This window comes from Panthera pardus, unplaced genomic scaffold (assembly GCF_024362965.1).
Source record: "Panthera pardus isolate Hobbes unplaced genomic scaffold, ASM2436296v1 HiC_scaffold_22, whole genome shotgun sequence".
Taxonomy (NCBI): Eukaryota; Metazoa; Chordata; class Mammalia; order Carnivora; family Felidae; genus Panthera; species Panthera pardus.
This window is the reverse complement of record NW_026526788.1, coordinates 80,932,873-80,947,398: the sequence shown is the minus strand read 5'-3', so window position 1 is coordinate 80,947,398 and position 14,526 is coordinate 80,932,873. Positions and strand designations below refer to the sequence as shown.

The 14,526-nt window shown below is 43.8% G+C and overlaps 1 protein-coding gene across 4 annotated transcripts in view; it reads left to right on the top strand.

The window, feature by feature from the left end:
• Positions 1–14,526, top strand: part of ADAM12 (ADAM metallopeptidase domain 12) — a 351,592-nt gene that overhangs the window by 89,988 nt on the left and 247,078 nt on the right. For all 4 annotated transcript variants that reach the window (XR_008424981.1, XM_053910018.1, XM_053910016.1 and 1 more), the window contains exon 3: positions 714–787. Coding sequence is in view for 3 of the 4 variants with exons in the window: in XM_053910018.1 (XP_053765993.1) it covers positions 714–787 (74 nt within the window). In the remaining variant the exon portion in view is untranslated. The remainder of the gene's footprint in view (positions 1–713; positions 788–14,526) is intronic.

The window sequence follows — 14,526 nt, the reverse complement described above, 5'->3', positions numbered from 1 at the left end:
GTGTGTCTGAGGAGCTGGCAAGGCCAGTGTGGTGACAGCCAGGTGGTTGAGGAGAGCCATACAGACCCTAAAGTCCCAGCGCCAGTGCGGGCTCATTGCAAAAGGGGGTGGGTTGATGAGGAGGTGTTTTTCAAAACACGCTCGTGTTGCCATTGGAGAATGAATGGGAAGAAAGCAGAGGTGGACGGACCCAGGTTAGGACGGCTTTGCAGGAATCCCGGTGAGAGTGACTGCACATTGACCTGGAGAGGGGTGGAGAGGTGTATAAGGTGTTACAGGAGTTGCAGTTTGGAGGGCAGCCCCGAAGGAGATCTTCATGGAGTAGGAGGAACTAGAGAGAGGGAAGAAGGTTTCAGACGGGTCTTCACCTTTCTGACACGAGCAGTTGGGGAAATGAAGATGCCCTCTATGGAGACAGGGAAACTGAGGAAGGAGTTTAATCGTGGGAAGTGGGGAGAGTGAAGAAGGGTCTCAAGGGTATGTGGCCAAAGGAAAGGGGTCCAGGCCATGTTCACGCTGTCCCGGAAGGCGCTGCGTCCTCCAGACTCTGGTCCTGGTTGACCTGGTCTCCTCCACTGGGGGGTCTCTGACCGGTCCCAAGAAGAAAATGTATTTTTTCTCTGCCTCCGTGGCATATGCCTTCAGAGCAGAGTCAAACGTTGACAAGTGAATGTGAAACGTGTCTCGGCTGACTTCTCTTATTTATCTTTCAGAATCATCCGGACGTGTTGAATATTCGAATACAACTGGAAAGCAAAGAGCTGATCGTAAACCTGGAAAGAAACGAGTAAGTCACGTTAATTCTTGTTTGCCGCGCCGCAGGAGAAAGCGAGGAGCCGTGGGCTCAACATGCTGTGTCACCCGCCTTGGCATTTAGAGAAACAGAGTGAAATGCATGGGTTCATAATCCAGTTTGCATCCGAGGCTGGAATTAACTTGAAGACGTGATTCCAATGGAAAAACAAAAGAATTGTATCACTCTAAGAAAGAAGTCTGTGAACCAGCAGGGTTTTCTCCGAGTTCTGATGTTCCTTTTTTTTCAGAGCCTGATTTGTCAAGGGTAGAATTTAAGCATCTTCTGTTCAAATAACAGCATTCCATAATTAGTTGGCTTTTGGCAATCCCTGGCTTATATAAGGAGAAATTGCTTCAAATGAATAGAATCTCTTTTTTTTTTTTTTTTTTTCCCTGAGAAATACCAAGGGTTTATTTATCTTTCAGAGCTTGTCTCCAGTGGTACAAAGTATTTATTTTATCTTTTTGTTTAAAAATTTGACCTTTTTTTTTTTTTTGCAAAATTATATGAATTTCCAAAAATGGTATTCTATTTCTTTTCCTGGAGCACATGAATATTATTACATATTTTGTATGGCTTCCCAGTAGAAAACTGTGTCTACTTCAAGGCATAAAGTAACACAAGCCCTGTTCCTGTCATCCTTTATACCCTGGCTCTCCCCATGGGTTCCTCAGACCCAAAGGACCCCTTACTATGCTATTTGATTAGTACCAGGAAAGATCTGTGTGTTCCTAATAAGCAATCTGTAGTTAAAGCTGTAAATCAAGTTACCAAGTGCCGCATTATTCAAAAAGGAGTTTCTGTCTTCTAGAATTACTGGGTCCTATTCGTCACGTATCAGTGAAGTGCTGACTTTTTGCTGCAGTGACAGAGTAGGTAAGAGAGCCTCCCTGGAACGAGTTCTGCCAGAGACACGTGTCGCAAAAATCTGACTCTGTGTCTCCACGTGAGCAGGTCAGATCGCTTACTGTCTCCCTGCTTTGATGTGAGGGTCCCTAGCAAATAGGATAGCATGGGCTGTTCGTGGGGACCTGCGACCTGCCTCTTCATGTTTCCTGTGTGTTTACCCCTCACCGTTAAATGGGGTGAAAGCTTTGGTAAAGGGGCGTCTGGGTGGCTCAGTTGGTTGAGCGTCTTCACTCAGGTCATGATCTCACAGTTGGTGAGTTCGAGCCCCACATCGGGCTCTTTGCAGTCAGTGCAGAGCCTGCTTCGGATCCTCTGTCTCCCTCTTTCTCTGCCCCTCTTCCATTCGTAGTTCTCTCTCTCTCTCTCAAAAATAAGCATTGAAAGAAATAGACTTAAAAAAGGTAAAGCTTTGGTTAGCAGTAGATAATGTGCTTTTAGCCTTCCTTGTGACTTGGTGACCTTAAAGCAGAGGTTCGGGCACGCATCTTGGATGAGCAGGTTGCCGGGCAGAAAATTGTGCTGCCTTTGCTATGTTTCTCTCAGCGAAGTAAATACGTTACCTTTTTTTTTTTTCCATGTAAGAACGCCATGAGACATTTTAAGTTTTGTAAATTGCTCTTTGTAGGTGGTTTCCAACTATCTCAATGGACGAAACTGGGCATTCCCTGAAAGAGCAAAAGAGAGTAAGGCTTCTGGTGGTGATCGTGTCCTCAGTGGGGTTTTAGGATTGCTGCTGGCTTTTGGTGGCTTCTCCTTTTGTCAGAATTTTGGGAGATGCGGGGAACAGTGTGAGTGGCGCCCATCCCAGACCTTCAGATGGTGGTAGGACTCCAGATAGGAGAATGGAAATCCACTTAATAAAAACCTTAATTTATTTGTTTTTACTCTAAAAGGGATACATGTCCACGGTAGAAAATTGAAAATTGTAGGAGAAAAAAAAGAACAAAGAGCCAAAAATAAAATACTTCTACTACCAAACACAATCCTGATTAATATTTCAAGGGTTGTTCAAATACATTTTCTTCCTTATAAATAAGGCTTTAGGGTTTTTTTGTTTTTTTTTTTTTGTTTTTTGTCTTCTTGGTGGATGTCGTAGTCTGTGTACTTCTTCCTTTAGCTTTATAATGGGCGTTTCCATATAGAAATGCAGTCCTTAGTGCCCATCTGGTTCTCTGAGTCCGTAAGTGGCTCACTAGCCTCATTCATGGTTCTTTTTGAAAATGATTCACTGGCTATTAAGGCGGATAGTATGATATGCTGTGGCTGTGGCACAGTGGCTAGTTTGTATAAAAGATCATTTTGAAGGGAGCCTTCATTTGTTCACTTCCAATTCTGGGCCCTTCACAAAATAATCTCAAGATAAGAAAAGTTGAAAACAAAATGATCGCTTCTTGATTGATATCTCTCTTCCCACCCTCCCTGTCAACTGACATTTTAGAAAGTACATGGCGAGTGTTGGGTATGTTTCTACGACATTCTACAGCTTTATTTTAATTATACCACTTATTAATACAATCGTAGAGATTCTGTTCTACTAAAAATAACATTTTCATAATTAGAGCATGCCAGTATTACCATTTGAAAGTTGCATTTCCCTGAAATACTTCCGAGTAATATTTTTTTTTTGAGAAAAATTACATGTCTGTTCCATGTCGACTTCATTTTTGAGATAATACCAAAACTCTGCAATTTTTTAGCCAGAGCGAAATGCTTGCATCTTTCCAGCCCTTGATGCTGTTAGACACAAAATATAATCCATTGTCCAGGATAAAGTAGAATTTTTCATTCACATAGCCTTTGGCCCAATAGATCCAATTAGAGAGTTTATCCACATGAAGCTATGAGAACTCAAAGGTAAATGTTCACGCAAGATAAATGTGAATATTTAACCAGCACAGTAGAGAGCCTGGCTAACCAGAAGGTAACCTGTCAGTACCCTGTATCATGCCTGCAGGCTGGGAATCAGCCTTGCGTGCAGGGATGTTCACTGCAGAATATTTTACCTAAATTGATAGGAGAAGAATGATGCAATAAATTAGGACCCAGCCATGAAATAGAGAACTGTGCAGCAATTAAAGGTGACGATGGGGATCTTTCTTATTGTAAAAAGCATTCACGATGTAATCAATGTGAACAGCATGTTAGGTAATATTTTACATGGTGTTATTCAGTTTTGGTTTAAAAATTATACACATGCCCAGGTAGCTCTGAGCGGTAAGATTATGGAAGAAATTTACTTTATTCATGTTTTACAACAAGAAAGTATTACTGTTAAAATTAGGAAAACTTTTTATATTGAAGGAAAAACATTTGTAATAGCTTAAAGGTTGAAAAGAAGAATATTGGAGTATTTATTAGTCATAAAAAGGAAATGCTGTGTTTTAGAAAGGCCTCCAGCAACTCTCAAATGGCTACAAAGCTCTGTTCATCGAATCCTGGGTCTTTAAGTATTCAGAAATCTATTTTAATTAAAAACCGACTTGGAAATCATAACTAAAATAAAGGTAGCCTCAGTGTCTCAACTCATAAGAGCCATATAACCCAAAGCTAATACTAAAAGAGGGTCACCTAATTAACCCTCCTCAAAAACTCAGCACGTACACCAATTCTACATGAAGCAGGGCGGAATTTGTATTCAATAGTTGTTTCAGGGAATCTCTTTTATTTGCCTCCTAGCATCCCTAATTTGTGCAAAGATTGGATGCTGTTCACTTAAAATCTGTGTTTGTATAGCCATAATTGAATGTTTAAAGAAACTCAAAGCTTCCCTGGAGAAGCATTTTTCACAGTGATGCTGTCTGCCTACAGAGCTGCGGGGACCGCTTTATGACTTATCATAACTCTCCTGGGTCCCCGTGGGCTCTCAGGCCATCCCTCAAACAGGTGCTCTGTGCAACTGCATCTTTGATCAAAATGCTTTATTGGACAGGCTGGCCAGCTTAGACATCCATTTTTCCAGTTTAGGATAATTAGAAGTGATGGCGGGAGATCACACTCCCCCCGTCTCTCAGGTCCACCGAGCTTTCTGTTTTTTAGGCCTTGGCCCATCACTGACTGGAGGCAGGTGCTGCGGGAAGGTCCACGGCCCACTGAATTTATATCTGTCGGTCTTTGCGCTAGGGGAACTCCGGCATTGGCTTTTATTCCATCTGGAATAATTCCAGACCTCTCTTAAGGGGCAAATCTAATTAATATTCACTCAAACGGTAGAAGAAAGGGCATTTTAAATTTGTCAGACATGGGAGTAAATATTTGGGCAGGTGTTTATTTGATAGCATCTCTTGGAGCATCCTGATGCAGGAGGGAGAGATGTGGCCGGTGCAGAGATAGCGTCGGATAGGTTAGGGGTGGGCTGAATAGTCACCCAGAGGATACGAATCCATGGTTCGTGTTGACCCAAACCATGTTGGACAGCCGGACTGAGATGCGGTCAGTGGCCCCGGGGCTGTGTCCGAGGCCTCGTCCTGGCCCGCAGTTTCCTGAGCCATCTCTATGAAGACATCAGAGGTGCACTGACCACACTTCTTAACAACGCCAGGCTGGAGGGCTAACTGCTCTGCATCACAGAATCCGGATTATAGAGATTTCAGCAGTGTGGCTCAATGGGCCAAAACCAACAAGGTGAGATTTAATGAGGATAAATGTAAAGTCCTATGCTTGGGTTAGTGGAAAACAAACGTAAGTTCAGAAGGAAATTTACTCGTAGTTCTCATGAATGAGACCCACAAACTCGACATGAGCCCCTGAGGCCGTGTGGCTGCTCTAAGGTGATTGCCACCCGTGTGTGTGCAGGGGTGCCGTGGCCCTAAACCAGAGTGGCTGTTGTCCTGCCGCGCGGTGACCCTGTCGGATCACTGAACCCTCCAGAACACCCCCCCCCCCCGTGCTGCTCCACGATGTCCTTAAGGCCAGGGTCTCAGCTTCCTCCTCCACCTGCGTCCCCAGGGTCTGGCTGGTAGTGGGCACCTGTTAAGCACTTACCGTGTGAGCGAAGGACGGAATGTGGACAGTCCAGACCAAGCCAGAAGTGAGTCACCAGGAGGTTAAGGGTCTGTCTTGGGTGGTGTAAGAAACTAATTATTCAAGGAGACACAGGGCTTGGAGTCAAGAAACCAGGCTTTGAAACCCAGCTCTGCTTCCAGCCACAAGCTTACCTTCTCTGTTTTCTCATCTGCAAGAAGGAAGACGAGTCTGTGCACGCTCAGCACTAAAAGATTTGAGCTCGTGTTGGTTTTCGAGATCAGGTTTGGGTGACTCAGTGACCTATTCCTGTGCACCCAGCGATATTTGTTACTTCGCCTAAGTATATTTTGGGTTCACCGAAACTATGATCTACTTCAAACTTCTTAAATTAGTGGAGATCAGATCATGCCTAATCTTGCCTGTGAGAGTTGATGATAGCCAAATAGCCTGATTCTGACAAGAGCTGGAAAGGATTAGCGTGCTAAGCTTTTGGCTTTTAATTTCACAATCTTGACATCTTTAGGAATTAAAAATTTTTAAGTTTTGGTGCACCGAGTGCTGTTTTTTAAAAAATTTCTACCCTTGCAGAGGAAGCCCAGCCTGCCTATTAGAACCCCCAGCTTTAATTTGCCAGGGGGGGGGGGGGGGCGGGTGTCTAATTACTGACTCAAGTACCAGGGACAAAACCATATCTCAGAAAGTCTTCTGTCTACTTGCCTGGTTTTGTCTCTCAGCCGCTTCCCTTCCACCATCTACAAATCTTTATTAACTCAAATGATTGATAATGAGTTAATAATAAATCAATGAAATCATTTCTTTGTTCACTTAGTCGTTTGTTCACAAATGTTTATTTAGTACCAGGACACTTGGGGTTGGCACTGGAGATAGAGTGAACAAGGTCAAGGCCTTGTTCTCTTGGAGGCCAGTCAAGGAGCCCAACGCTACACAGGTCATCACAAAACAGTAATGGAAGACAGCGAGTGGGGCTGAGAGCCGAGGAAGACAGTGTGGGGCCCGGCATGGCCTAGGGAAGGAAGGCATGTGAGGAAGCAGATTTTGAACTACACATGAATCGGACCAAACCAGGCAAAGGAGGGCAGAGGGTAGAGGGTTCCCAGAGAAGGAGGGGCTGGCATAAACGTCGTGGGGCAGGGGCGAAGGAGCTTTGAAGCATTTCAGAAACTAAGAGTCGGTGTGCTACTGGGCAAGAGGGAGACGGTGAGAGAAGTGGACGTCAGCCCATGCGGGACCTCGTGCTCTGTGATAAGGACCTCAGTGTTTTCTCGTAGGGACAGTGGTGCCTCGTGGAATCAAGGCCTGTAAGTAGGGCAATGACGTGATAAAATTCAGTTTTTAAAATAGCATTCTGGCTACAAGTGAAGATGAGGTTGGGGAAGCTGAAGAGTGGGGTTGGACGGGAGGCTGTTTATCACCGGTACACAGGAAGGAGCAGGTAATGGCTCCAAGCAACAGAGAGTCCGCAGAAAGGGGTAGATGAGAGACGTTCAGCGGCGAGAATGGGCAGAAAGTGATGAGCAGTTGGCTGCCCGGGGGAATGGAAAGGGCGACTCTTCTACAGGAAATGCTAGAACATTGATGATCTGTGATCAGAATAGAGAACCCTAGGAAAGAACCCAAAACTCGCCCTTTGGGCAATGGCCGGGGACACCAAGACGTGGATCGTGGTGGGCACGGTCCTTAAAGTCTTGCAGAAGCGTGGACTTTTGCGCCTAACAGAATCCCCTCGGGAGGTGACCTGTGGAAGGTTATCATGTGGAATGGGGCACGACATTCCTTTGGGATCTGTGGATGTTTGTGGCTGGCCTAAGTATAGCAATGTCCGGGGGCTGTGAGCTGAAGTGCACCAGCCTGCGGTGGATGGGACATCGTGAGGCCTTGGCCATGACCCTGAGAGTGTCTGGGTGGCTGTCACAACCCAAGGCACTGTCAGTGTTTCCTGTGATATCTGGGTGGGAGCACAGTGGGGCGAGCCTGTAGCTTCGAGGCCTGCTCCGGGACCTATTCCACATCCTTCCTATAGTCTGTCTCCATCTAGCGGGTGCTCCCTCTGCCAGGAGTGCCTACAGGCAACCTTACCCTCCTTCAACTCTGCCTGGGGCATTTTCGTGGGACCACCAGCATGAGGATCACCTGGGGAGCTTGTTCCCAAGGCAGATGCCGGGCCCCGTGTCTCTCTAGTGAACGAGAATCGCCAGTTATAGGGCCTGGGGATTGTATTTGGGATACATTCCTCAAGGAGTTCTCTTCATAACCGGCCACAGGAAGCTATTGACGTTAATTTAAATAAAACTCAAACTTCAGTTAGTTGGTAACACCAGCCACAGTTCACATGCTCATTGCCACTTAGAGCTGTGTGAACATTTCCGTTATGGCTGAAAGTTGTGCTGGAGGTGCTGGGGTGGGCAGGGAAATGCCAGCCCACTAGATCCTCCTAGTTTGGGGTCCCTGTCTTAGCTGATGCATTGCCCACGGGAATGGTCTTTCCTACAGGGAGTGACCACACCTCTCCAGGCTACCTGATTCCTGCAGTATGGCATGTTCCATCCCCTGCTTTGCAGCTTCGGGCTGTACCCGATGGGTCGCCTCTGCACTTGGATGAGGTGGAGAAAGGACAGTGGAAAATCCTCTGCCCATGACTGTCGACTCCTGCAGTTGATGGACTTCAGGGGTCTTCTAACTAGACCCAACCCCTTCTGAATTAAGTTAAAGTCTCTTAACATTTAAGAGTTCTTTCTAATTGGGCTAAATTTTGTTTGCTGGGTAAGAACTGCATCCCCTTGAACTTCCTTCCTCATCTCAGTCTTTGAAGTTATACAGACATTGGAAAAGGTCAGCCCACCATTTTTAGAATTTTTGGCTCCCCAGCCTGACTTAACCTTTAACGTGCCTGAGCTGGTTAAGTTCAACCTTTCCAAAGCGGTGCCCCTCTACAATTCCAGTTTGAGAGTATGGCGTCCTCGAATGGACTTCTTTAAAGTTTGAAGGGTTTGACAAGGTCATTTGAGATGGAACTGGATTTCCAAGTCTAATTACATCACTGCCAGTCCTTTGGTTCTTGTGCCTCAGGTTTATGATTTTCTGACGAGACTCTGGCACATCGTCAGGGCTCCTTTCCAGGACACCGCATCCCAAATGGATAGTTGCCTTGGCTATGTCCAGGTGGACTCTGGTGCCTAGGGGGTGATCCAGGGTTGCCGTCGTGGTTGTCATCTGACCACCCCTCCCCTGCAGCGTGGCCGGTGTGGTGACACGTGGATGCTGTGCAGACTGGTGTATTCATGGCTGGTCCCTTGCCTTTTCTAGTTGACACATCCTCAATAGGAAGGCCACAGTGCTTCTGTTTACGTGACATAATGACTCCTCATTGATCGGGTAAGACAAAAAGACTAACTCTCCAGAAAGCTCAGAACCTTTTTTGGCAGTTGGATTGTTTGAATCAGTGTATAAACACACCCCCCCACATTGCATTTGTGCGGCTTTTTTAATGGTCAGTCTTTTTTCCTGGTCCTTCTTTTTAATTTTTACCTTTGAAGTCTTGCAATCCTTGTGAATGAAACCGGGTTGCTCGCCCAGTAGGATTTTTCATATGCTAGCTTGCTGACTTCATCCCCATGGTGTCATCTAGCCTGTTCCTCTGGCCCCTGGGTTTTGTGTTAACCAGGCGTTACATCTATAGCCTCGAGCACACTCAGGTTCTGGGTTTGGTTTGGTAGGACTACATCATGGGTGGTTCTGTGTCCTTCTCTGGCATCACATCGGGAATTTTGTGATGTTGGATTGAACGTTGGGTTCAGGGCTCATCCTGAGGCTTCTGTCATAAAGCTCAATTTGAGCCTTTACCCTCCAGGGTCAGTGGCCATCACCAACAACTTCTTAGATCAGTTCTTTCTTTAGGTAATGTTCTAATTCTATCATTCTTTCTTCATTTGTTACCTGGAATTCTTCTACAGAGAAGAACTTTCCCTTATCAACTGTTGGTTACCCTGAAGTTGAGGGAAAGGCTTGGCCTTTGCCTCTTGGTGGCGACTGTATTCCTCAAGTATAGCACCTCACACTTGGGGCTTCGCTCCATGGTCACCTGCATTCATGCCAGGATCCCTGGGGGTGCAGAGGTATACCAGAGCCTGTCCCTAAAGCAGCTGATGGGATACAGACTATAAGCCTGACTCTGAAACCCCTCTGTAGGGACCTTAATGTTCTTTTCTTTTAAAGCGAACATGTCCCTACATCCTCCATGGCAGTAGATACTTGGGGGTCAGAATAGGAGAGCAGGAACTGGTCTGAGCCTTGCTGGCATGAAAACGAGGGCTCTGAACTGGAGTCCAGGCCTCACCTGTCCCTCAAGGGCTGTTTCCATGCCAACGACAATGGCAAATTAAGGCAACTGTGTCACCGGCAAGCAGACTGAGTCAGACAAAAAGGAAGTGGCAGTAAATTCTTCAAAGACCCACAGCCCAAAAAGACACGCCAGCCACACTTGTGCAAGTACAGCTGACAGAAATAGAAGAAGGGCTTTTATCTAAAAATGTTATGAAACAGGCACTTCTTTCCCATCAGTGTACTGGTGGATTTCGTTGTGGGTTGAAGTGGGCTAAACATAAGTGGAGAACAGAATTAATTTATTTCCTTCCTGCTTGCTTGCTTGCTTGCTTTCTTTCTTTCTTTCTTTCTTTCTTTCAAGATTTTCTTCCTTATGAAAAACAAGTGGGCAGGTAGGAGATGATATAAGAGGAACCCTCACAGCAGACTTATTCTGGAGACCATTTGTTTATGCATCATACTAATTTCATGGCATTTCTAAGGCTACCCCTTTGGTCTCCACTGGCCCGAGGGTTTTGTTGGTCAGTTTCTTGGTTTTCTTTAAAAATCTGACATTCTCCAATGGAGATTCCCTCTGTGCTGTGTTAGTGACCAAGCAGTGCCCAGGTGACAAATCTCAATACCACAGAAATTCCCTCAGGAGTTGTGGGATATGGTCTTCATGCATGGTTTTCACAAGGTAATGAATTAGTAACATTTTCAGTAAAGTCCTGGTGGTATTGTACATTCATATTGACCAAATATATAGAATATTAGGAAGTTGGTTAAATGAAAAAATAGATATTAAACATCTTATGTATATATGAAAAAAATGATTTTAGAAACTTACTAATAGCATTATCCCTATACTTTAAGAAATGCATTTGAAATACACTTAAATTTTCAGGGGAAAGTGGATAATGGGCACTGAGGAGGGCACCTGTTGGGATGAGCACTGGGTGTTGTATGGAAACCAAACTGACAATAAATTTCATAGTAAACAATGAAATACACTGAAATTTTGGATCGAATTTATTACCATACCAAATAGGGTCATGCTGATGGCTTGATTACATTACTTCTTATGCTCTTTGATTACTTCTTCAATCAGAAGTCCGTATTTTTACAGTGGACCATAAATTACCTGCATAGACATTCCACAAACCTCTTTTTGCTTGCAAAGTTACTTATTCAGAACTGATGCTTTCTCCAAAGTAACCTTTGCATGTAAAATTTAAATGCAATCACTGATGTAGATGGCCATATATTATTAATTAGCTAATTAATCAGTTTATGCTCTGTTGTATCCCAGAAAAGATTCAAGTTTGCTAAAAAAAAAAACAAAAAACAAAAAAAAAAACCAAACTGACAAATTAATCAGTTGATTTCCTCTAGATGTATAGGCTATCCCCACCACCAACCAACTAATGCTTCTGCGTTTCACTCTGTTTCCAGAGCAGCAATTCTAATCCATATCAATAGAAGTCACGAGGATGAGCATTTAGGGAAGTAGGATGTATGTCTATCGTTGTTCTCCTTTTCTCCCTGCACACCCCCCGCCAAGAGCAAAGAGGTGTAGTATGGTATAGGGGCGAAGCATTGAATCAAGAAGGAAACATGAAATTTCTGGATCTCTAAGCTTCAGAAGACTTTCAGCAAATGAATTAACCGCACTAGTCCTGATTTCTCTTATCTGTAATCTGAAACGAGCGAAGGGGATACACACTTCCAGTTGTGTAGTGTACAAACTTCTAGTTGTAAACTAAGTAATTCACGGGAATGTAAAGTACAGCATAGGGAATAGAGTTGATAGTATTGTAATGTATGGTGAACATTTCATAGTGTATATAATTGTTGAATTGCTGTGCTCTACACTTGAAATGAATTTATATATGTCAACTGTACTTCAATTTAAAAATTTAAAATCTTATATTTCCCAAAATTAAAAATAATAATAATAATAATAATAATAATAATAATAATGGCTTATCAGCTTGGGAACTGGGTTGGGTAGTTGCCAAGGGGCACATTTCCCCTCTAAGATCCATGGCCTCCGTAATTTCCTAAATTAGAATGCATTCTTACCTGTCCCAGAGGGATTCTTGAACTGGCAATACTGGGAGAAATTGTACTCATGATACTAGATGAGGAATCATGTATGGCATGTTATATTTAAGCATCAAGACCAATTAGATAATTCCTGTGAGAGCCAAGCTTTCGTATTTAGCTGTATTTTAGTGAACCAGGAAACCCTGAGTGAGTAGCTCCTTCCGTGGGGCTCTGAGCTCTGCTCCCTGGAGAACTAAGCATTCTGTTCTGTTGGGAGATTTAAATAGGTAAGGTTAATGTATCTGAGGGAGATAAGTGTGCTCAGGGGAAGCTGGTGGCCAACCCAATAGAACAAGCATGGAATACCACACTGGGATGAAGACACGGCAGGAAGCATCAACCCTGGGCCTGAGGTATAGATCACATTTGTTAGAAGTGGGAGAACCTTTGTCACACAATGATGCATGATCATCACCTTAACCCCCTTCATGTCTTTGAAAATAGTTTTTAAAACAAACGTGGTGACAGAAGAAAGGCACCGAGGTACCTCTAGGATGCAGTTGTGTTCTGTTTCTTAAACCAAAGGATGGGGGCGTGAGTGTTCCTTTTTCACAACCTTTCGTATATGCACTATAGGTCACAAAAAGAAAACACCGTTTTTTTTGTGGCAGAACCTAACACCGTTTCCTTTTGTCCACAAAGAGCGATTGTACTAGTCCTTTTGAACCTCATTGTTTGTTTTCTTCTTTCCCTCTGACCTCCTTGGATAGAAATTCTGATTGATTAGCAGAAGACAGTGCCATTGGAATGACATTGGAAAGTGAGTACCTTTTGCTGCCAATGACTGGAGCTGGATAAATATTTCAGTGAATCAATATCGTATTTTAAAATAATCATTGGCGTGGTATTCTTAGCAGTGGAAATAGTGAAAGCCAAAACAAATATTGTATAAACAGTGGGATTTCCCAGAATGTATTTGTAATTCAATTTCTATACAGACATGAACATACGGAAAGATATCTCCTAATGTATTATGTAGTTATGATATTTTGTAAATATCAGTCATCATAGTACACAATAGTTGACTTCGTTAGGTTGAACTAGTAACCAATATACTATGTTTAGAAAAACCTATTAGTTCAGACTATTAGTTCAGTGACTCATCAAAAAATATTCTATAGCAGTGCAAGCTTGATTGATGCCCTGAAAATAATCTGTAGGTCTTGATTTAAACACAGAAATTAGGGCTCCTTAGAAGGTAACAGTTGAATGTCAATTCCTTCGAACGTTTCCATGAGGAGTATTAAAAAATACCAGTCCTTTTTATTGGACAAAAGAACTTTTGATCCGCGATGTGTCTTGCCATTTTTGTTTTTCACATTTTGATATTAAAGCCTTTAAAAACTTTACTTATTTATTTTGAGAAAGAGAGAGGGTGTGCACATGAGCAAGGGAGAGGCACAGAGAGGGAGAGGGAGAATCGGAAGCAGGTTCCGCACTGTCAGCGAGGAGCCAGATACGGGGCTTGAACTCACCGACCATGAGATCATGACCTGAGCCAAAATCAAGAGTCGGACGTCCCACCGACTGAGCCACCCGGGCGCCCTGACATCAAGGGACTTGATTTCCACATCAAACATTCTGCTGTCTTGCTCACGTCTGTTCATTTGTTCATCCATTCAACAAACTGTGTTTCAGACACTGTGCCGGGGAGCGAGATGCAAAGATAGGTCGTACGGGTTTCCTATTCTTGACAGTGCTCACCCCCACCTCCATTTTATAGACCAGCAAGGGATCGGCTCGTCTGAATTGATTTAAGACAAATAGTCCCTGAGGGGTATTGGTAAATTAAGATCTCCAATTAATGTAATGGGAAAAATTAGGTAAGTGATACACTTTTCTTCCTCTTTCCATCTCTGCCCTGCCTTCTTCTCCAAGGAATTGAGGTTCTTTGTTTGTTTGTTTGTTTGTTTGTTTGTTTGTTTGTTTGTTTTGCCTTTTTCTAAGAATAATCCAATTGGTTTACACTCACCAGTACGTTTGTGTATACATGTGTATATGCATGTGTGTCTATATCTGCATAAACATATAACTAAATTCCCATTACGTGTCATGTAATTATATATTTCCCAGGGCAGCCTATGGATGGTCTGTTGCTGCCGTGGTGCCATGACAGAGGCAAATATTGTCCCTGTCGTGCTGCAACAGCGAACTCAATCTGTCTTAAGACTGACGGCCTCTGCTTTTGAATGACACCGCTTCCCACGGGCAGTGTGGCCGTCATCACTAACCCTCTGTCAGCTTCCCGTGTTGGGTCACATCCCCCCACGGCCTGATAAGTTACCCGAACAATTAACTGGCCTTTGGGAAAGGGTAGGGTTGTATCAAACTCTACGTGTTTCTGAATGGGTGATCTGCTTGCCTTTCAAGGTTTTTTTTTTTTTTTTTTTGCTTCCAATTTTTATTTTTACCCCTTTCCCCAGTAGTCC